Source organism: Plecotus auritus, assembly GCF_963455305.1.
Source record: "Plecotus auritus genome assembly, chromosome: 9".
Lineage (NCBI taxonomy): Eukaryota > Metazoa > Chordata > Mammalia > Chiroptera > Vespertilionidae > Plecotus > Plecotus auritus.
In genome coordinates this window covers 54,919,137-54,941,794 of record NC_137783.1, presented here as the reverse complement: position 1 = coordinate 54,941,794, position 22,658 = coordinate 54,919,137, and the positions used below count along the sequence as shown (strand labels likewise).

Sequence of the window (22,658 nt, the reverse complement as noted above, 5' to 3'; positions counted from 1 at the left end):
GTACTATTATTACTGTTTAATGTTTATTTATTGATTTTAGAGAGAAGGAGAGAAAGAGACATTGATTTGGTGTTCCACTTATTTATGCATTCATTGGTTGATTCTTGTATGTGTCCCTGACCAGGGATTGAATTGAAACCTTGGCATATTGGGATGACGCTCTGACTAACTGAGCTACTTGGTCCAGCCAGGGGGGTCTTGGAGCCTAAATCCTGTTTGTACACCTTTGTACTAATAGAATCTGACTGATTAGATAGATGTTGGTGGATGTTTAGAAAATATTTGTGAAATTAATTAATAATTGCATAAATAAATGGATGATGCATGAATGAATAGAAGGTATAATGTTTTTCCCAATTAAACTGTGCCTCAAGGATTCATCCACAGGTTTCTCATTTTTTTTATATTTTGTTTCAAAACTGAGCATTCTCACAATATGATTCCCACAATCATATGCCATTTTATAGAAAACAGGAGAAAAGGGGAAAAAGACCCATATACTTCCAGAACCCAAACACTTAAAGTCCCCCTTTCGCATTTTAGGGTATGTGTGTTCTTGCTGCGATCTTATATGAAAATAATTTCCATCTTGCTGTTTCACTTAATAAGACTATTTCATACAGCTATTATTTTAATGATAATTTAATAGACCATGATAGATAAGCCACATTACATTTTACTTAAGTATACTCTTGGTGATTTTTAGACTGTACCCATTGTTTCACTATTATGAATATTGTTGCACGAAATATTTTCATGTATATAAGACATAGGTTTTCAGGGTTACTGTCTGATCATGGGATTGCTTTTCTTTGAGGAATATACAGTCTTTACAATGGACCTCACCTTCAACCACTGTAGTGATGCACTATGATATCCAATTGGATGGCAAGAGTTTAATTATTGTTTAAAAGACATTATGTTCATCATTTTGTACCATATTCAAGCCCTGCCCCAGTACACTGTACTTGATAGATATTCCATAGCTATATATGAAAAGAAAAAGAAAAGGAAGAAGAGGAAGGGAGAAGGAAGAAAAGGAGGGGGCGGGGAGAGAATGAAGGTAAAGGGGGGAAAACAAATAATGAAGAAAGAGAAGCAAGTAAAGGGAAAACAAAAGGGAAGGAAAGACAAGGGAAGCAAAAGAAGAAAGGGAATAAAGCAAAACAAAGAAGGGAACTAGGTAAATCAGGGAGAATGACAAAGAAAAGAAAGAAAAATATAAAGAAAGAGTCAGCAAGCTCATTCTTCTGTGTAAACTTGCTAATAATTCCAAACACATGTCTCTAACCACAACCATACTTTCCAGGCATCAGCTTAGCATGTGACCAAATCACAGGATAAAAAAGATACAAGTCTAGTATCTGCCCCTATCTGGGCAATTCCTAGACACCAGGGCCTCACATTTCACAGAACAGAGAACCCATGGCTTGCTTTGTTGCTAGGTTTTAGGCAACCTTCTTTTTTCCCCCTATCTTTCTCAAGGAGAGCTAAATTTGTGAACAAGAGTAGTTAGTACTATATAATGACTTACCTTACCAAGGTAAAGCACAATCAAATTAAATTAAAGAAAAATTTCCCCTTTAAAAATTTTTACATTTTCTTGATGAAGCATAGCTAGAAATTCAGGGGCAAAATGAAAACATGTGTTTTGAAAAAATGTTAAAAGATGGTTAGACATATTCATTGTGCAGCAACATGCACAGTAGCAGATAGGGAGACCTCTGTCTGTTGTCAATACGCAATGCTTTGCTCAAGTTTATGTTATGCATGATTGGTAATCAGAAAACCATAACATTGCCTTTATGATTTGGAAATGCCTGTCATTATCTTCACTGAACTAAATTGCTGATTGAATAAAAGTTCTCTTGCCTTAGAAGTGACTCAGTTATAGCAGTCATTGCAACATCAGAATATTTTTTACAGAGAGAGTAAAAATTCCACATTTGACCAGAATTGGGCATAATGATACAGAAAATTACTTTTAACTTCATATAGGAAGAGAAACTAATGGCTAGCAATATTTCTACTTTTAACTTCATATAGAAAAAGAAACTAATGACTAGAAATATTTCTTAGTGGGAAATTGTCTTCATTCATTCATGAAAAAATATTAGTAGTAAAGTAATCACTGATATGCAAATAGTGTTGCTAAAAATGGGGTTTCTCAGTTTGTTTGAAAACTTGTTATATAATTTGATATGCATATTTCCATATTTCAATAAGTCAGATAAAAGGTTAATAGATTTAATATTTTCACAAATTACCAACCAGAGGTTGGTACTTTAGTTTCTACAAATTCCTTTGGATAAATAATAAGTCCTTTTCTTTTTCTATATCCTTGCTTTCCTAATGGGGTGGTAGTGGATGGTGGAAACTTAAAGCCAAGGGAGCAAGCACCCATGAAGTTCCCAGGGTAGGTTAGTTGGCAGTGGAGTTGAATGTGAAGACCAGGCACCATCCAGAAGGCCTGGACCTAGACCTCATTAGTTCTGAGCAAGCTTTGAACATTAACCCTGTCATCAGCATCCACCCTGGCAGCTTGCAGAGTCACAAGAGTGCAGCGCAGCCTTCAGCTGAGTTAGCAACCATTGCTCAGAGGACGGGCTGCCTATACATTGTGTTAGAGAAGAAAAATGCTTGACCTACTTGGATCCGATAAGATGGAGTCAGTTTTCGGCAGAAATTGATCACAACGGACTCCTTGATAGCCTTCTTTGCACCTGAGAAAAGGGGATAAATAATAAACATATGCATGTGGCTGTGAAAGTTTCAAAATTTCAGCAAGCAAAATAGCCACTAATTACATAAAATAGATAAATGTGAGAATGGAACATTCATGCTTTTGTATAATTGGATTTAGTATGTCTGTAACATCAACAGGCAGATTTTAGTCTATTTCTGTGCAAAAAGCAAACAAAAAATCCCAGCACTTCTTTGCTTTTATAATTTCATATATAATACCTAATGCACAAATTGAATGCTTTTTAAGGTGACCCTCGTAGCAATCTCAGCAGTGGTACCCCTCTTGTCAGAGTTCTGGATGCAGGCATGCTTTTCTCTATGCAACACGCTGTCTCTAAGAGGCTGTGGGACTCTCAGAAGCATTGCTTTCCATGTGTCATTTTTCTAATAAAAAACATTTTCTCATGTAATTTATCAAATATTATCAATAGATTTTGGTGACTTTATTTCTCTTGTGTTTTATTAGTTCCTTTGCAAATTTTTAACTTTTTTAAAATATATTTTTATTGATTTCAGAGAGGAAGGGAGAGGAAGAGAGATAGAAACATCAATGATGAGAGAGAATCATTGATTGGCTGCTTCTTGCACACCTCCTACTGGGGACCGAGCCCGCAACCTGGGCATGTGCCCTTGACCAGAATCGAACCCGGGACCCTTGAGTCCACAGGCCGATGCTCTATACACTGAGCCAAACCAGCTAGGGCTAACTTTTTTTTTTTTTTTAAGTTAGCTATTCCTCACGTCCCTGTGGCCTGATTGGCCAGCATAACATCTTTCACATCTGTCAAGATCTCTATGTGCAAGGTCTCTGTGCGTTCTCCATAAATGCCCATTTTTCTCTCCTCATTTTCTCTTTTGAGTTCAGCAAACATGTGCAAAGTGTCTGCTTTCTGCCAGGTGTTGCACCAGGCAACTTTCCTGAGGTGGGTGTGATTTGGAGGCGAGGGATTTGCCTGCAAGCACTGGCAATGAGTGCGTGGCCTCCGTCCTGCTGGTCCTCTGTGAGTCTTCCTACCACTCCCTCCAGCAGGGCTGCTGGCTGCCTTGGACAGCATCGGCTCATCAGTGGCAGCTCAAGGAACTAGTACAGCCCAGGTGGCCCCAACCCCCTGCTTTGGAACAGTATCCATAGGAGGATGCGGCCTTTAGTGATGGATCTGTCATGCCCCAGGTAAGCAGGGAGTCACCCATTGTTGCTGATGAATGAATGTCTCCTATGGACAGTGGAGGAAATTGTGCTTCGGGCATAAAAATCAGACTTACCAAAACAATCCTCTGCTTGTTAGAAATCTATTAAATTGACAAAAGAATGGAAAGGGACTGTTCTGTCCCAGACGGGACTGTGAATTCTTTCTCTAGAATATGCTTTGTTTTTGGTGTAATAAACTATTAGATGAAATCTACTGCAACTGCAGCAGCAACATTGAAAGGCACCGGGGTCATTTTTCTACCTCTCACAGTGAGTCACATCAGAATTCAGGTGATGGGCAGGCTCTCTTTAGCACCCTTTTAAGCCTGGTTGTTTTCCTCCTACACTGAGAAACAAAGACTTCTGATATGAAAACACCCCTGATACTCAATAGGCTATTGAATAAAAGCTGCTTAAGTAGCCACATATTTTCATAACCTCTTTAAAAATTCATTTATTGCTCTTGAAATAAAGCAGGTGTGTCACCCGGTTTACAATGGTAAAAAGTCAGAAAATGCTTAGGACTGGAGCAATTTCTGATGAAAAAGTAAATAAATTTCTGTTCTCTGAAAGCTGGCCTATTGTTTTTAGTTCATCTTTATTCAGAAGTCCGGCAACTATGGTGTTTTAATTTTCATTTTCCCATGAGTTACGTTTGGGTGTGTGCTACAGCATGCATTAACTTTTTGAAGGATTTTATTTCTGACATATGAGGAATATTTTCAGCACTTTAGTCTTTATAAATTCATTTAATGTGAAATGGTACCCTAGAGAGATAGATAGGTGCTTTAAGAGGAAGTGTTTTTGTGTATGTGTTTTGCTTTGCTTTTTAAGGCTTCTTTGTAACTTAAGAGTCATTATTCTATTTGTGTGAAAAAGAAAATGAGGACAGATATTTGTAATTGTTCAAGTCTCAAACAAATTTCCCATGAGTTTGAACCCTCTCTGCAGTGTTTAGGCCCCAGAGTATCAGGACGACTGCACAGTGAGTGCCCTCATCTTGCCTCATGCCCCTGGGCTGTAGGTGATAAAGTGTGATGTGTGATAGTGTCAGAGCAGCCAGGCCCAAGCTGGGAGACCCACCAGGCTGTGCACCCAGATGTGCCAGCCCTGAGCCTTTGTTATGGAGGCAGGGTCCCTGCTAATCGGTACTGGGTTTCAGAAATTTCATTTTTTAAATTTCCATTTAATAATCACACATAGGAGAACCAAGATGGCAGCATAGGTAAACACCTGTACTTGCTGCCTCTCACAACCATATCAAAACTACAACTAAAAGACAAAACAAATATCATCCAGAACCACGGGAAAGCTGGCTGAGTGGAAGTTCTACAACTAGAAGGAAAGAGAAAAGCGCATTGAGGCTGGTAGGAGGTGCGGAGGTGTGGAGGTGCAGAGGCACTGGTGAAACAGGCTGGCAACTGGGTGCGCTGTTGTTTGTTTCACTTGGGTGGGAGATACAAGCTCCTGATTGCTCTGAACTCCAGTTCCCAGCGAGACTCTAGTGACCCAGACTCATATGGGGAGAAACTGGACTGTCTGGCATCGGGCCAGAATGCGAGGGTGGCTTTCTCTCAGAGGTGCTCGCAATGATCATTGTTCCTGTACAGGGGCATGGGATGCATACATGCGGGGATCTCCCCATTGCAAGGCTGACTGGCATTGCTGTTTACTCTGCCCTGGTGATTCCCTGAGACCCTGCCCCACCCAATTTACAACCCCACCCAAGCTGTGAGCAGTGGCTTTTGAATATGAATGGCCTGTCCTTTCACAGCCTAAAACCTAACAAACTGCAGCTGGGTCAGAGAGCTCCAACACTTCCAAAAGAAGGCCCAAGGCCCAGCAGCAGCAGCCTGCCTTGCTTCACAGCTGGGCCTCATCTGGGCACTTCCAAACCCCAAACAAAGAAGGAGGAATCTGCAGATCTCTCTGTAGCTCCTACTGGGTGGCCTCAGGCAGTGGCTGACTTTGCACCTCCGTGGAGATCCAAGAGCCAGTGTATGCAGTGGACAGTGTGAGACCATACCAGATTACAACTCTTTACATCCATAAGCGACACACTCAAGGGGCAGACTCAATGAGTACCAAAGCCCCACTGAAGCAAGTCCTGCCCCATAAGGGTATATCCAGCACAGCAGTTCTTCCATTGTAGATATAGCTGGTCCTCACAGCCAATTGGCCTGGAGGTTAATTCCTCCCAGTGATACTAAGAGCAATCAAGGCTTAACTACAACAAGACTGTGCACACAGCCCATAAAGGGGTGCACCAAGAGTGTCCACCTCAGGTGATTGGGGAGGCTAAGCCACTGGGCCCTATAGGACATCTAGCACACAAGGCCACTCTATCAACACAGAGAAGCAGCCAAAATGCAGAGACAAAGAAACATGTCACAAATGAAAGAAATAGAGGAAAGCAAACTACTGGATATGGAGTTCAAAACCACAGTTATGAGGTTACTCAAGAATCTTCTAGAAACCTCTGAGGAACTTAGTGACACCTTCAAGGATCTTAGTGAGAATGCAAAAAAAATAATAATAATAATAAAAAGGAAAAGAACCAGTCAGAAATTAAGCATACACTGACTGAAATAAAGAATAATATACAGAAATTCAACAGTAGACTAGAGGATCCCAAGAATCAAGTCAAAGACTGGAAATACAAGGAAGCAAAAAACACCCAACCAGAAAAGCAAAAAGAAAAAAGAATCCAAAAATATGAAGATAGTGTAAGGAGCCTCTGGGACAACTTCAAAAGTACCAACATCTGAATTATGGGGGTGCCAGAAAAATGGAGAGAGCAAGATATTGAAAACCTATTTGAAGAAATAATGACAGAAAACTTCCCCTATCTGGTGAAAGAAATAGACTTACAAGTCCAGGAAGCACAGAGAACCCCATACAAGAGGAATCCAAAGAGGACCACACCAAGACACATCATAATTAAAATGCCAAGAGCAAAAGACAAAGAGAGAATCTTAAAAGCAGCAAGAAAAAAACAGTTAGTTACCTACAAGGGAGTACCCATACGACTGTCAGCTGATTTCTCAACAGAAATTATGCAGGCCAGAGGGAGTGGCAAGAAATATTCAAAGTGATGAATAGTAAGAACCTACAACCAAGATTACTCTACCCAGCAAAGCTATCATTTAGAATTGAAGGTCAGATAAAGAGCTTCACAGACAAGAAAAAGCTAAAAGAGTTCATCACCACCAAATCAGTATTATATGAAATGCTGAAGGGTATTTAAGCAGAGAAAGAAGAAGAAAAAGGTAAAGATAAAAATTATGAACAACGAAGTGACAACAAATACATATCTATCAACAAGTGAATCTAAAAAATCAAGTGAATAAAAAATTTGATGAACAGAATAAATTGGTGAATATAATAGAATCAGGGGCATAGAAAGGGAATGGACTGACAATTCTCGAGGGGATGAGGGTGTGGGGGGTGCGGGAAGAGATGGGACAAAAATTGCACACCTATGGATGAGGACAGTGGGGGGGGTAAGGGCATGAGGTGGGGTGGCAACTGGGTGGAGGGGAGCTATGGGGGAAAAAAGAGGAACATTTGTAATAATCTGAACAATAAAGATTTATTTAAAAAAATAATCACACATAGCCCAACCAGTGTAGCTCAGTGGTTGAGCATCAACCTATGAACCAGGAGGTCACAGTTTGATTCCTGGTCAGGGCACATGCCTGGGTTGCAGGCTCGATCCTCAGTAGGGGGCATGCAGGAGCAGCCGATCGATGACTCTCTCATCATTCATGTTTCTATCTCTCTCTCCCTCTCCCTCCCTCCCTCTGAAATCAATTTAAAAAATTAACATATATGTAATTAAAAATCACACATATGTCAACTTGGTAAGTTCAGACCCATCCAAATACAAAGACAGAATGTGGCAAGCAGGTAATGCCAATGAAGTGGACTAAATTTATTACTATATTAAAGATGTAAAGCAAAGGAAAAAAGTCTTAAGATGCACTTCTATTTCATAGACTGAGTTTGGCAGAACTTCTGACAGTGTGATAAGCAGCACATCTTTTGAGAAATATCATTGCAAGTTGGTTTTAATTTTGGTAGATGTTTTGGGAAGTTTGAGAATACTTTTTAAAAAGAGTTTTGCTTTTTTAAAGATACAGGTATAAGAACAAGATAAATCTATATAGTAAAAAATGTTTTTTTGTTTTTTCATCTTAATAAAGTATGACTTAATTTAATAAAATTATAAAAGTATATGTGTATTTTTTAATGACAAATACATGTTTTTTAATAAAAGCACAGATTTTACCTTAACCAGGTTAATAGTCTATTATTTTTTTACTCTTCATTGCTTTAAAACTGCCCTTAATTCCTCTCCATTCTCTGAATTTCTTTATTCCTGAGAAGACTTGCACACAGATATTTTATTGAAAATTACAGTGTTCCCTATGGTTTTTTATGGGTAAGCTTATATTCTATAACTATATGGCCAAAGAGCAGAGAGCAAGCTTCAGATAGGAAATATTATTGGCAGTGAAACAACTGCAAAGCAAACACAGTCTGCAAGAGCTAAGAGCTTTTACTTTGCAAAAAATACCACTCTCAGATTTTCTGTTTATCAACTCTGAGATGAAGGAGTTGTCACTTTGGAAAATAGTTAAGTCCTTGGTAACATTGCTTGTTTAGTTTATTTCTAAATTTAAAAGACAGCGGAGAAGAGCATAGTTGGGAAGACAATGTCCAAATCAGGGTAAGACAGGTGAGAGGTTGAAGAGAGAACTCTGGTGGAGGAACCCTGATCACACGAGAGATTGGGCACTACAATGAAGTCAGGGGAAGAGCCGGAGCCTCTCAGCTCCACGTAAGTATCAGCAAAGTATCCTCTCTGGCTGGTGAGCCACAAGGTCAAATAAAAAACCAGTATTCTCCCTTTCCACAGGGGTAAGCTGTGTCGTTTCAAATACAGACATCACTTTTTCTACTCTTTACATCCTTCTAACTTGACCCTCAGTCCCGTCCTACTTACTTAGCTGTACCTAAAATAGCAAGCCACCCCTTTAATTCCTTTTTCATCCTCTATATTGTCTCTAAGGAAAAGCTTAGCTTTAGTGAAAGGTTTTAAAACCTTGGGCCACAGTGAAGAAGAGAATAATACTGACAATAATGGGAAAATACAAAATGCATAGTTGTTGGTTGTAACTTCAATACTTGTTTTGTCAGTGTGGTAAAGCAGAAGCGGTCAACAGGTCACCAGCCTGGATGTGGAGGACGCCAAGGAGAAGACATTGAAACAGTGAGATCAGTTGCTGATGTTTCCATAGAAACCCACATCCCTTGGCCAGGTAGCAGTGATGACCATGGCCATCAGCCCACAAGCTCACTTCACACCATTCCCATCTCTTCTTTTACAGTATTCACCTGTTGGATTATGTCTTGGAACCCATTTTCTGAATAACAACTAAATTAGAGCTAATAATATTAGTGATTTGACTGAAAATTTAAGAACTCTCACTTGTAACCAACAGCCTCCCTACCTGTCCAGATTTTTACTCAATTTATCCCTCTTCCTTCTATTAGGAAAACCAAACCAAATCAAACCAAACCAAAACAACGCAAACACTGTTCCACTGCGGAAACTGTACTATCCTCTTAGTCCTCACCTATTGCCTTCCTGTTCATTTACTCACTAAAGGAAGGCATTAGCACTGCTTCACTTCCTTCTTCTCCATTCCTTCTCTGTCTTCATTGTCAGGGTCTTGACTATCCATATGGATGGTCCAGCCAATACCTGGTCTCTTAGCACATCTTCCTCATCTATATCATGGGTAACAGTGCTGAGTTCATAGTCTTGCTTCTGTGCTTAGTATTTTCATGGTGTACTTTAGGCAACTCATTTAATATGTCTATTCCCCAGTCTCAATTAAATAAAATGAAAATGATACCAGTAAGGAGAAAAATGAGCAATACATTTTGGCCATTTTTATACCTACAGGTCTTCATATCTATAAAGATACATTTTACATAATTTACAGGGAGAAATGTATGAAGGACAGAAAATATTTTCAAATGTTTGCTTCAATCCCTGTGTAGTGCCTGGTCTCTGCATATACTTTGAAGAAAGTATATATGTTTCCTTCTTGGAAACTGGATTTTAGACACAAAATTTAAACTAGCAGAAATCAATTAACTTCAGAAGAGAGAGAGTGGCAATGTTACAGCGAAGTAGACATTTTGTCAGTGATATACAAGTCTGCCGATTTTAAAGGGCCTATTAAACGCTGATTTGAAAAACGAACAATCCCTTCATGTATTTTTCTCTATGCCCTGCCAGTTCTCCTCGGCATCATTGTCAGTCCTTGGTTGGGAAAAATAGAAAGATCATCAGGCATTTAAACCTTCCATGTTAGAGGCAGGGTGGTTTGGGACACTGCCTGGTTTTAAATCCGGGATTGGCTATTTACTAGCTGCCTAGCCCTCCTGTGCCTTCTCTTCTTCATCTGTAAAATGGAGATGATAATTATAGCCCTCCTTCTAGAATTATTATTAGGGAAAACTGGCATACCTGTGGGTCATGGTAAGCCCTCAATAAATGTTAGTTTTTCATATTCTTTGAATTTGGAATCATCATCCCAGCTTTTCCAGTGAAGAAACAGAGATTCAGAAACATTAAGTGTCTTATCCTAAAATTACATAGCCAGTGTTTGAACTAGATGCAAACTCAACTGGGGTTGACTTTCAAGTCCTTGCTTGATGTGTGGCACTTTCTGACATTCTTCATGGAAATGCAGTAGTCACATAAATCATCATACACCTTTCCCAAGATTAGTACTTGAAAATATGGCCCACATATTATGAAGTAAAGCTATGATTTATGGTAAGAATTAAAGACCTGGATATGTAAGTTATTATCCAATCTCAAAATGTTCTTAAGCAAACCATGGCAGAGAGAGTAATCATTCATTTAAAGGCAAATGTGCTCAGCTTCATGTTAATCATAAAGGTAATCACCAACTATGGATGGGAAGCCTCTTAAGGGATATTAGTGTTGAAGAATGAAAATGACATTTCTAGACTTCAGGCTGTCCTCAGTTAAACACACACACACACACACACACACACACACACACACACACCAAACAAAAACACAGAGAATGGCATTTTAGCAAGGCCAGTGAATTGCCCAGCCTTGAAGAGATGGGGAGTACAGAAGCAAAAATTCCAATCCAAGTCTCCATCTAAATGACAATATGTGCTGGGTGGACTAGAAACATTTCTAGCTAAAGATCTGCAGCCTAGAGTTACTGGCTAAAAAGTTATCACTGGGTTAGAACAGATTCCCTTCCCTGCCACTCACTGTTGAAGCTGAGACCCAGGTTTGGCTAGAGAGAATTTATGATACTGATTAAAGTATAAGCTGTCTTTAACTGAATTTAGAATGTAACTAAGTGTTTTTATGTAAAATTAACATTAATTAAAACAGCAAGATGTTTAAGTTAACCAACTGGAATTCAAATTACCTACAGATTGGTTGTAGGTACAGCATTTCCAAAATCCTTTCAACTATAAATGGAAGAATTTGGAATTGGATTAATTTTAAATTGCAGAGTAACAGCTACCTTCAAACTCAGGAAGGTTCTCCATTGTGTTATTAATGGCTTTCAAATATATGGGTGTCCAAAAATGTATACACACATAGAATAATTATTAATTCCAGTGGGTTAAATCTGAAAAGAAAGAAGCATCTATTGAGCTATCAGAAAAAATAGTGTGTATACATTTGGAAAACACCCTGATTCCTTGGCAGAGGCGACTTAGTTGCTTACTATGTCACTCATCTTACAACTCTAATGTTTCTTGCTAATGGAGCTGTGTCTGCGAAAAATTAGGGATTTGTTTTTCAAAATTTCCCTTGGGCAAAGTTTGAATTCAAAGTAGATGAAGGTCAATTGTTGCATCCTAAGACTGCTATGATTTCAGAAGTGAATTTGAAAGCACCTGCTCAAATCCAGGAGGTATGCTACACTCTGATAATATTTGAGCCCTAAAGACAGAAAGGAAGAGAATGACTGCAAATCTGAGAAGTTAAAAAATATGGCAAATGCATGTTTACTCAATCACAAGTTCTTTTCAACCATGTGTAGAGTATCAGGGGCTCATATCCAATAGTCACCCACATAATTTGGTCATTTTTTTATTACCAGAGAGACAACAACCCATTCACATCAAGTCGTTTCACTGTCCTATGTGGCATGTTAGAACCGATGGCTGAGGAGTTCTCATGTCAGTATGAATAAATAGTTTGCTTTTTATAGACATTTAGCCCCTATTTGGTCAAGAGTTATACCTCAGCCTTACTATCTCATTAACAAATTTAACACACATCACATGGCCTGAAGGTACTATACAGCTTACGTGCATAGCAGTATTATCCAGAGCAGCTATGTGGGCTGACAAAGCCATTCTAACTAATTTAGCTTTGATTTTATTTTATTTAAAAGTAAAAAGAAAAATCTCTTTTTAGCCTAAGAAGATAAATAAAAGAATAATCCATTGGCCCTCTTGCACAAAGACTTCATAATTTCAATATTACAAGAAGTAGTAAAATAGTAATTGCCCTAATAAGAACAAAAGGATTCACATTTATTGAGAAAATGCTACATTTAGTAACTCTGATTCTGAAAAATGTGAGTCTAGTTTTCAAGGGAGGTAGCCTGTTAAATACAGGTAGGAAAGGCATGTCATTTGGATGCAAGATGACCCCCCGTTCTCCCACTTAGAAGCGTGACAGAGGTCTGTGACTGATCTCTCACAGCTGCTCATCTCTGAGTGGAATTCCCGAGTCTTGATTTAGTGCATGCTCTGTGTACATGTGGGGTACATACACACATTGCCCCTATTCCTTGTAAGTATGCCTGATAATTAGAAAATTTAGGCAGATAATTTAGGTTCCAACATTAAAGTCAGAGTACAGTCAGGATCTCTTTCCCCACTTCCCTAGTTAATGAAAAGTTTTCATTCATACCATTGTAATTAACCTGGTTATTAATTAATTAACAGGAAAGGAGCAAAGGGAAGGCTAAATGATATAGGCATGCCATTTGTACTAGAAAATCACAGTCTAATATTCTCTAAGTTTTCCCCCCACAGATCCTGGGGGAAGGGACTGGACAAAGAAAGAATAGATGCATGCCCAGTAGTCTGGGTGACACAGAGAGGATGCTTCTTGTCAGGCACACCTGGGAGCAGATCATTGGCCAGGATGGGCATGCCAAGGGTGTGAATTCTGAGATGCATAAGCTCCTGAACAAAGGACTTCCCTTCCTTCTCTCTTGCTGCTCATGCTGGAATCCTGGCTTGTTGGGCTTTCATGCTCTGCACTTACCCACATGACCCACAGCCATGCAGACTCCACACACAACGGACTGATGGACTGAAACTAGCCTGATTCTCTGCTGAACTCAACCCCACCATAGAACAGAAACTCTGGAGACTGGCTTTGCTTTTTTAGCTCTACCGGATCCCCAGCTGCACCTTTTCCAGGACTGATTTAAGGGAAATGGGACTTGTGAAACCAACAGATATAACTCCACACAAATAAAAATCACTCATTCTCCCGTGCTAGTCTTAAAACATTCTTTTTCTCAAGATATCATAAGAACCCGACCTGCAGCACCCAGTGGAGAAAGAATCCCCCCATTTCCACCTGTGGGCACCCCACTTCCACCGATAACACCACGACTGACTTTGATATTTCCCAGTCAACAGCAGACCAAGGTTTTTTGTCTTTACATCCACTCCCTATGACTTCCCTATATTATTTTCACTTAAGATGTTACAAAGATTCAGACAAGAGCCAATCACAGACTCTCTCTGACGCTTAGGCTACAACCATGATCAGACTCCTTCCCTTGCCTCTACTTGCTTATAGTAAGAACAGTTGACTACCATGTCCAGACTAGTCGGTGGAATTTACTCTTTATTCCTTAGGTCTGGTGATCATACCTACACAGGAGTAAAAGGTAATGACCATCCTTGTCAGTTTGAACTTCATAAGAAATACAAAAGTGAGCCAGAGTAAAATATTCTAAACTTACCGAATTAGTGCTTGGATGGCCATAACAAAGTGTGATAGACTGGTTGGCTTAGTATAATAATCTGATTATTATTTTAATTAATAGGAAAAAAGTAAGGGGAAGACTAGATAATATAAGCATGCCATTTATACAGCTTTGCTAGTTTAAAATTTTCCAAGTCTGTTCCCTGCTGATCAATGCAGAAGGGACAAGACAAAGACAGTTTTGATGCATGCCCAGTGAGGTCTGAGTGACTTGGGAATGTGCTTACCTGACTGTCAATCACACCTGGGAATAGGTATTGGCCAGAATAGGTGTGGTCTCTGCAAGGTAGCAGAACCTGAATATTTAAACGCCTGAACAAAGGAGTGCACCCTTTTGACTCTCACTGGCATGCCAGGCTCCTGGCTCTCCTATCGCAGGGGTGCACTCTTGTGGACTCATGTGGCTCACAGCCATTTGGGACCCACACAATGGACTAATGGACTTTAATTAACTGATGCTTAGCTGGACCCTGCTGCAACATGGAATGGACACTGGACACTGGCCCTCCTTTTGGCTTTGCAGAACCCCAGTTGCCCCTCTTTTGGGGCTGGTTCAAGGGGCATGGGGCTTTACAACCTGAGGAATGTAATGCCACACAAGCAAAACCTTTTACCACCTCTCATTCTCCCATGGGATTTCTGCAAATGCTTATTTCAGCAGCATCCCAAGAACCTCATGCCCACTGGTGACTAGGAAATCAGGCCCACTAATTTCTCCATCAACAATATGACCTCATTTAATCTTAATTAATTCCTAAAGATCCTGTCTCCAGATCACGTGGGGTTAAGGCTTATGGATGTGGATGTACAGAACAAGTCACCTCAGGATGTGCCTCTGTAGTACACAGGGAGTTTTGAACTAAAGGCAACTTCAGCCGCAGGCTCAAACGAAACTTCTGCACACCCCGCCCCATACTTAACTGCCTAAGAGAATTTGAAGTAGAGGCCTTGCCCATAAGAGATTATCAGCAATAACCATTTCACCCTTTTACATGGCAGGGCGACTTTTATTCACTAAACATCTGCTCTTCTTATCATCCTGCAAAGACCCTTTGAAGCACCCAAAGTGCTTTACCTCACCCTTAGCTCAGGATGTCTTATATACCTCAATCCCCCTTCCGATCTCTGAGCTTCCTGCATGTGGGGTCCCTGACTCTCATGTATGCAGAGTCCCTATACATATGTATGCATTAAATTTGGTTATTTAAAAATATATTTTGGTTATTTTCTCTTGTTAATCTGTCTCATGTATATTCGACTATAGGATCACCAAGAAGAATCTTGAGGGCAGAGGAAATTTTGTTCCTTCCTAGACATGGGCAAATAAAGCGGGGGGGGGGGGGGGGGGGGGGGTTTCCTACAGAAAGTGACTTCACAGTGTGATCTGATCATAAATGTCTAATTTGGCAGGTCATGGTGAGTACTCACACTCCAGGCATCTAACCTTTTAAAATAAAGGTTTATCTTTGTCCACTTTTTTCTGGACATATAGGATGACACAACTTTGAACTGCCTCTTTTCAGACCCCTCCAGAGAAACCCCCTCAAGAGAGCACATAATCCTTTTAACTGTCCTATAATCCAGTCCGTGCCTTGCTTTCTCCCTCCTTCATGCCATGTTTCTTAAATTCCCTTCTTAATCTCAAACACATAAAAGAAGCTGCACCTGTTATTCTTCCCAGCATTTGAGATCTCGCTCCCTGGCCTAGGTCATCAATTTTGGCTCAACTGAACTCTTACAAAATTTGTTCACAGGTTTGATGGTTGTTGCTTCAACAAGCTTGAACATATGGGTTTTAGGGAGACATAAGTCAGTCCATAGCAGCTACTCAGCTGGGAAACTGATTTCTACAAGACAACAAAGACCAGATTCTTCTGTGTGGAGGGCTTTCAGATAAAATTCAGGACACCCAGTTAAATTTGCATTTCAGGTAAACAACATTTTTTATAAGTTTGTCCACATATAATATTTGGGGCATACTTATACTAAAAATGTATTCGTTATTTATCTGAAATTCAAATTTAACTGGATTGTATTGTATTCTTTAGATCTGGCAACCATAACTACATGGCAGTAAAAAGAAATCTGAATAGTTAAGGAAGTAAGTGTTAGACACCCCCGAGCAAAGATGATGGGCCAGGTACAGAAACTCATCAGGGCAGAAAGCTCCAGATGCCTAGCAAGGGGCAAAACTGGAAAACAAGAACCTTGCCCCCAGGGTAACCTATCCTCCCCTATCACATCACTGGTCATGTGGTTTGGACCCCCTGACTTTTTATATTGCTGGTCATGCAGTTTAGACCCCCCTGACCTTTTCCTTCGTAAAGATAACATCTAAGCCTCAGTTATATTTCAGTTCCAGCCTCTGAAAAGCAGCAAAGCCAGACAAGTGACACCGCGGCTGTCTCAGGACCAGCCACATTGACTAATGACCCCCTACTCTGGCACCAACCAATCAGTGGAGACCACAACCCTGAAAGAGCACACCTGGAAAGCTGGTGAATAGTCTGTTAGGACCCTCCCCTTAGACCTCCAGTAAGATTTCCACCTGCAATAAAGAGATGAAGAAGCTCTGGACAAAGGACCCAGTGCATGCTCCTCCTCCAAGGAGCATGCGCTAGCCATTCCCCCACAGGCATGTATCCCCCAACCTCTAAGGGACCCCATGAGACTTGCAACCAGGGCAGTGGCAGCTCATCTGGGACTCACCCCCTGAACCTGTCTCCAAGGCCCACTTTTCTCTGACTTCTCAGCCTGGGTTTTCCTGTTGCTTCTTTTATGCCTTTCCTTGCTTCACTGTCCCAAGTATATTTTTGCTGTTGTTCCCTTAGCTTGGTGCTGTGCAGCCCTTCCCTTTGGACATGCCATCCCCCATCGCCTTTCCTTAAATAAATTCAATTTTCTTTAATCACCGCCTGAGATGGCTATTTAATCTGCCCTCACGTACCACCCAAGCTAACCTTTCAGTAAGAATCATCAATAAGAACACCTAGACTAAAGTTTATGTGCAATATTTTTGACATAACCATATCCTGCTTTGATAAATTTAGCAACCTCTTGTTTGAAGGATAAGGAGCCTGGGAACATTATATTTCCAGTTGACCCTTAACGTAAGGGTTAGGGGTACTGATCCCAAGACGTAACTATAGCTGCTCCTCAGTATCCGAGGGGATTGGTTCTAAGACTGTCAGCATTAATATAAGGAAGAAAGTAAAAGTGAATGAAATACTTTTCATAAACTGGGAAGCAAGCAGGAACTACTAAAAGGACAGAATTTCCATCCAGCTTACTGGTGAGCAGACCCATTAACACACTCTAGGAGGGCTACCACTGGTCCCAAAAGGCCAGTATTGGAGGTGGGGGAAGGACATGCCTCTGCTCCACATATGAGCAATAGGAACTAAATGATGAAATGAAACTTTTGGACAGGCACAATGGGGGTCAGGATGATGAAGTAGAGGGGCAGGGCCTAGCATGGGAACAAGCAGAAAGGTAATTGGATTGGATAGAGGGCATGAGAACCCAATAGAATTTACTGGGAGGAGAGCCCAATCCAAGCTCAGAAAAAGTTAGAAGTTTGGGTAGGATAATTTAAATGGTTCTTTGTCTTTGGCCTAAAACAAGAAGGTATTTGGAGAATTTACAGAAGACTCGTGGCCATGCTTCTAGAGTCTGCCCACCCTGTCGGTCCCTCAGAGTGTATTAATTCCCCTTAATTTACAATAAAACCTTACCATCTCCTTTAAACTTCTCCACGTGTGTGCATTTGGAATTCTTTCCTCACATCACTGCAAAAGGACATATTGTGCACACTAGCAACAAGAACATCCACAAAATCCATGGATGCCCAAGTCCTTTCTGTAAAATGGTATAGCACAATGCATACAGGCAACCCTCCACATCAAAAAATACTGTTTTTGATATCAGGTTGGTTGAATCTGAAGATGCAAAGTCCAGAGATATGGAGGGCAGACTATGAATTTACCGAAATCAAAATCTGCATTTAAAGGGCCCTTTCAGTTCAAACCTGTTGAATGACAGATCAACTGTACTTGTAGCAACCATAGGAGGCATGCCATGAGTTCAAGGAGTCTGGAAGGGGACAGTATGAATTTCAGTTGTTAGCTCTTCAATGGACTAAGCATTTAATGGCTACTTTAGGAATGTGGTGAAGACTAGATTGAGGGGGAATATAGGGGGCAACCTGGGGGGAGGGGGGCTAGCAATCTGAATCTGTGCCAGTAACCAGTATCCTAATGCACATTCTTGTTAGCCTATAATTAAGTCACTGCCCCTTCCAGAGGCAATAATCTGTTTTCCAAAATACTCCCAGTGTACAAGGGCCATGAACCAAGAATTTAACAGCTGAGCCAGAGGGGAGGTCACTGGCACCACCCAGGCCAGGCCTTGGTGTGTAATCTCACTTCCCCCATCCCAACTCACAGAGGGACTGCAAAGCCCATGAAAAGTCAGGAAGCCTGGTCCATATCTGGGGAGACAAAGAAACCAAGGGGTTAAATGGGAGAGACCCTCCACATTTGGTACTCAGGCTTTGGGAACCAACTACCCTGAGTCGCTGTACTAGTACATCTGCAAATAAAGGGTTTTTCCTGAATCTTCTGAGTACCCATTGTGTGTTTTTCATTGCCTGGTAAATTCTGCAACAAGATGAAGTAATGCCATTTGTAAATGTTAGGTGCTGATTTGTGACTTAATGGTTTGGGTCACTAGCTACTACTTTGCATAAATTCTGAATAAACACAAGAGCATGCTGGCCAGCAGCCCAAGTAAAAACAAAGGAAGAAAGAAAGCCCATTTTCTCTGCTTCATTTTGCATCTCATTTTACTCAGGATAATTTGACTATCGAGGCACTCACATGCTATTAAATTTGAAAAGCAATGAATATGGACGTACAGCATAGAGCAACTATACAATTTATACTAATAAAAGGGTAATATGCAAATTGGTTGGGACACCCTCACAGTAACGACTGAACAGCAGGCTGTGTGGGGTGACAGTCCGGCAGGGGGGTTAGTGAGGGGTGACCAGTCTGGCAGTGGGGGCAGTGAGGGGCAACCAGGCTGGCAGGGGGAAGCAGTTGGGGGTGACCAAGCCAGCAAGGGGGGGGGGGGGGCAGTTAGGGGCAATCAGGCTGGCAGGCAGGTGAGAAATTAGGAGCCAGCGGTCCCGGATTGTGAGAGGGATGTCCCACTGCTGGTTTAGGTCTGATCGGGGATCTGGCCTAAACCGGCTTTACTAAGAGATAAAATACAGGAAGAGATTCCTCTGGAAAACTGTGATGTCCTTTCTGGAATTCACTGTCCCCAGAGGAGAAAAGGAGAGAGTATGATACAAACAAGAGATCAAAGAGGGCAGCCTGTTCCCTGCCTGGATAGTGTGGGTGATTCCCTGAAGCAAAGCAGTACTCAGTTTGATAAGGAATAGGAAAGGAAAATAAATCTGGGAGATAAGTCTTATTTAAAAGGCATCTTTATGATTGGCATTATAAAGGAGAGAGGGAGCTCATTAGCAAATGAACTGATAAAACTGCTCACAGCAGGCTTCAAAAAGAAGTGATAATAATTATTGTCTCTCTAAGAAAGGGAGCAACATATCCACACAATGTCATTCACAAACCCGTTTGCAGACATCACAGAGCAAGCTGCAAAGAGTCTCACAGCTTTCTGATTTAATTAAGTGAAGAAAGCGAAAAAAGACTTTTACAGTTTACACTCCCGGATCATAGAAGGTTTCTGCATTAAACGTGATTTTTTTTAAAGCCATTTTAGAAACCTCTAGAGTTTGCTGAACTCTCGTTCAACAGCATAATTTCCCTTGTTTCTCCCAGGATGTTGTACAATTGGTGAACAGGGTGCAGCATTTCTTATGGCTAAAGGAAGTGGGCAGCTTTGATCAGAATTCACAATAATATATCTCCCTTGTGAGATAAATGATTTACTTCTGAGGATAAATGGATATTATCTTTCATTATGTATGACATTCATCAGCAACAAGGAAACTTTGGACTGAATAGAAAGTGATTTCATATTAAAAGCCTCATGCAATTCAGACTGAGATGAAAGTGAGGTCTTGCTTTGGAAAAAAAAAAGAGTGGCACAGACTTGGAGGTTTAAATGCATGTGCAGTCAAATATAATCATTCCTCTAAAGCTGAAAATCTGTTAGGAGAAAACTGGGGAATTATGTGACAACCTCAATTCTGCACAAAAGCCCCATTTTTTAACCATACTATTCTACTTCCTTGAATGTGCTATTAAGACCAACTTTGAGAACTGAGACTAGTGCTAAAACCAGGTAGGAAAAAGAAAGAAGTGGTGGGGTGTGGTGTAAGTGATTTAAATTTCCATAATCATAGGAAGTCAATGCACCATATCTGGTAGATAAATCAAGAAATAGAGGCTTAATGTGTTATTTAGAGATATAAAGTTAACAACTAGGAAAATGTCAAAGGAAAATAATTTAATAGGCTTGCCTGCATGTTTGGGGAGCGAGTGCAAATTGAGAGAGTTGGGGGTGGGAGGAGTTTGTGCAGGAAGATAAGATCAAGGCTGGTGGCTTTTCATCACAAGCACATTTGTATTTTTAATTTATTATTTTTTAAATCACACTTAGGCAATAAGCAATTTAAGTACAGCAAATTATTTAATTTTAAAACTGATTCTAGTTCTTTGCTTCATTGACTCCTTATGACCAGTTATAAAATCACATCTTCATTTGATTTTCAATAATAGAAATTCCCCCATACTGTAGTATATTTCAGACACACAAAAAAATTATCATGAAAGACAATGTGAAAAAAATGAGGAGGCAAGCCACAAACTGGGAAAAAATATTTGTAAAAGGTATTATCTGATACTAGACTGTTATCCAAAATATACAAAGAATTCTTAATACTCAAGAATAATAAAACTAACCACACAATTAAAAAGTGGGCCCAAAACCTGAACAGACACTTCACCAAAGAAGATATAAGGATGAGAAATAAGCATATGAAAAGATGCCCCACAGTTTGTCATCAAGAAAATGCAAATTAAAACAAGGAGATACCACTGCACACCTATCAGAAAGACCAAAATCCAGGACAATGACAACAAGGAATGCTGGTGAGAATGGGGGCCACCAGGAACTTTCATTCATGGTGGTAGAAATGTAAAATGGCGCAGATACTTGGGAAGATAGTTTGGCAGTATTTTACAAAACTAAACACAGCCTTATTACATAACCCAACAATCATGCTCCTTGCTATTTAGCTGAAGGGGTTGAAAACTTATGTTCACACAACATCCTACATAAGGATGTTTAGAGCAACTTTATTCACAATTGCCACAACTTGGAAGGAACCAAGAAGTCCTTCAGTAGGTGAATGGATAAATAAACTGTGGTACATCCAGATAAGGGGATATTATTCAAGGCTAGAAATAAATGAGCTAGCAAGCCATAAGAAAGACATGAAGAAAATTTAAGTGCATACTACTAAGTGAAATAATTCAATCTAAAAATGCTTCATACTATGTGATTCTAACTGTATGACACTATGTAAAAGGCAAAAACTATGGACACACAAAAAAGATCAGTGTTTGATAAGGATTGGGGGTGAGATGAATAGTCAGAGCACAGAGAATTTTTAGGGCATGAAAATACTTTGCATTACTCCATAATGATGGACCTAAACCGGCAGTTGGTCATCCCCTGAGGGGTCCCAGATTGAAGAGGGTGCAGGCCGGGCTGAGGGATAAACCCCCCATGCATGAATTTCATGCACCGGGCCACTAGTCTACACTAATAAAAGAGAAATATGTAAATTGACCGTCACTTTGTGACACCCACCAGCCAATCAGGAGTGAGTATGCAAATTAGCAGGACAAAGATGGAAGCAGCCATGGAGCCAGCCGGAGCAAGCGGGAGGCTTGGGTCACCCCTGCAATGGAGGAAGCCGGGCCGGCCGCTGATGTTGGGGTCTGTTTGTCCAAACCCACAGAATGTACAACACCAAGGGTGAATCCTAATGTAAACTATGCACTGTGGATGATTATGATGTGTCAGTGTAGATTCATCAGTTACAACAAATGTGTGACAATGTTGTTCATAAGGAGGCTATGCTCCTGTGAGGGAAGGGAGTATATGAGATAACTCTGTATTTTCTCCTCAATTTTGCTGTTAACCTAAAACTACTCTAAAAGTAAAGCCTTAATTATATATATATGACAGCCAAATGAAACCAGATCTAAGTATAGTAGTAGAACCAAATATAGAATGATGGAGTTGGAAGAAATCATAAAGGACATTTAAACCACTTGATTTCATAGAAGATAGTATTATAAGACAAAGATGGGAGACTTGCCAAAGCCATCAAAGGGCATAAAGGGTAAATAAGGATTAAATCCTTGGATTCTGTTTCTAAATTCAGTGCACTTTTTGCTATCTTACATTTTCTCTTAAACAGAAAAGACATTCCTAAGTCCACCTGCCATCCCTCATGCTAAAATTTTCTGAGTCTTTCCAGTGAAAGCCTGTGTATCTTTGGAGATTAATCAGCATGATTCAAGTGGCTAGAGTTCTAGTAACCAAGCAAGGTCAAAAAAAGGTGGCAATATCAATATTATT

At 40.3% G+C, this 22,658-nt stretch overlaps 1 protein-coding gene across 4 annotated transcripts in view; it reads right to left on the bottom strand.

The window, feature by feature from the left end:
- NRG3 (neuregulin 3) overlaps window positions 1-22,658 on the bottom strand; it is a 1,127,062-nt gene that overhangs the window by 270,774 nt on the left and 833,630 nt on the right. For all 4 annotated transcript variants that reach the window (XM_080640875.1, XM_080640877.1, XM_080640876.1 and 1 more), the window contains exon 3: window positions 2,650-2,723. In XM_080640875.1, the coding sequence (XP_080497001.1) occupies window positions 2,650-2,723 (74 nt within the window). The remainder of the gene's footprint in view (window positions 1-2,649; window positions 2,724-22,658) is intronic.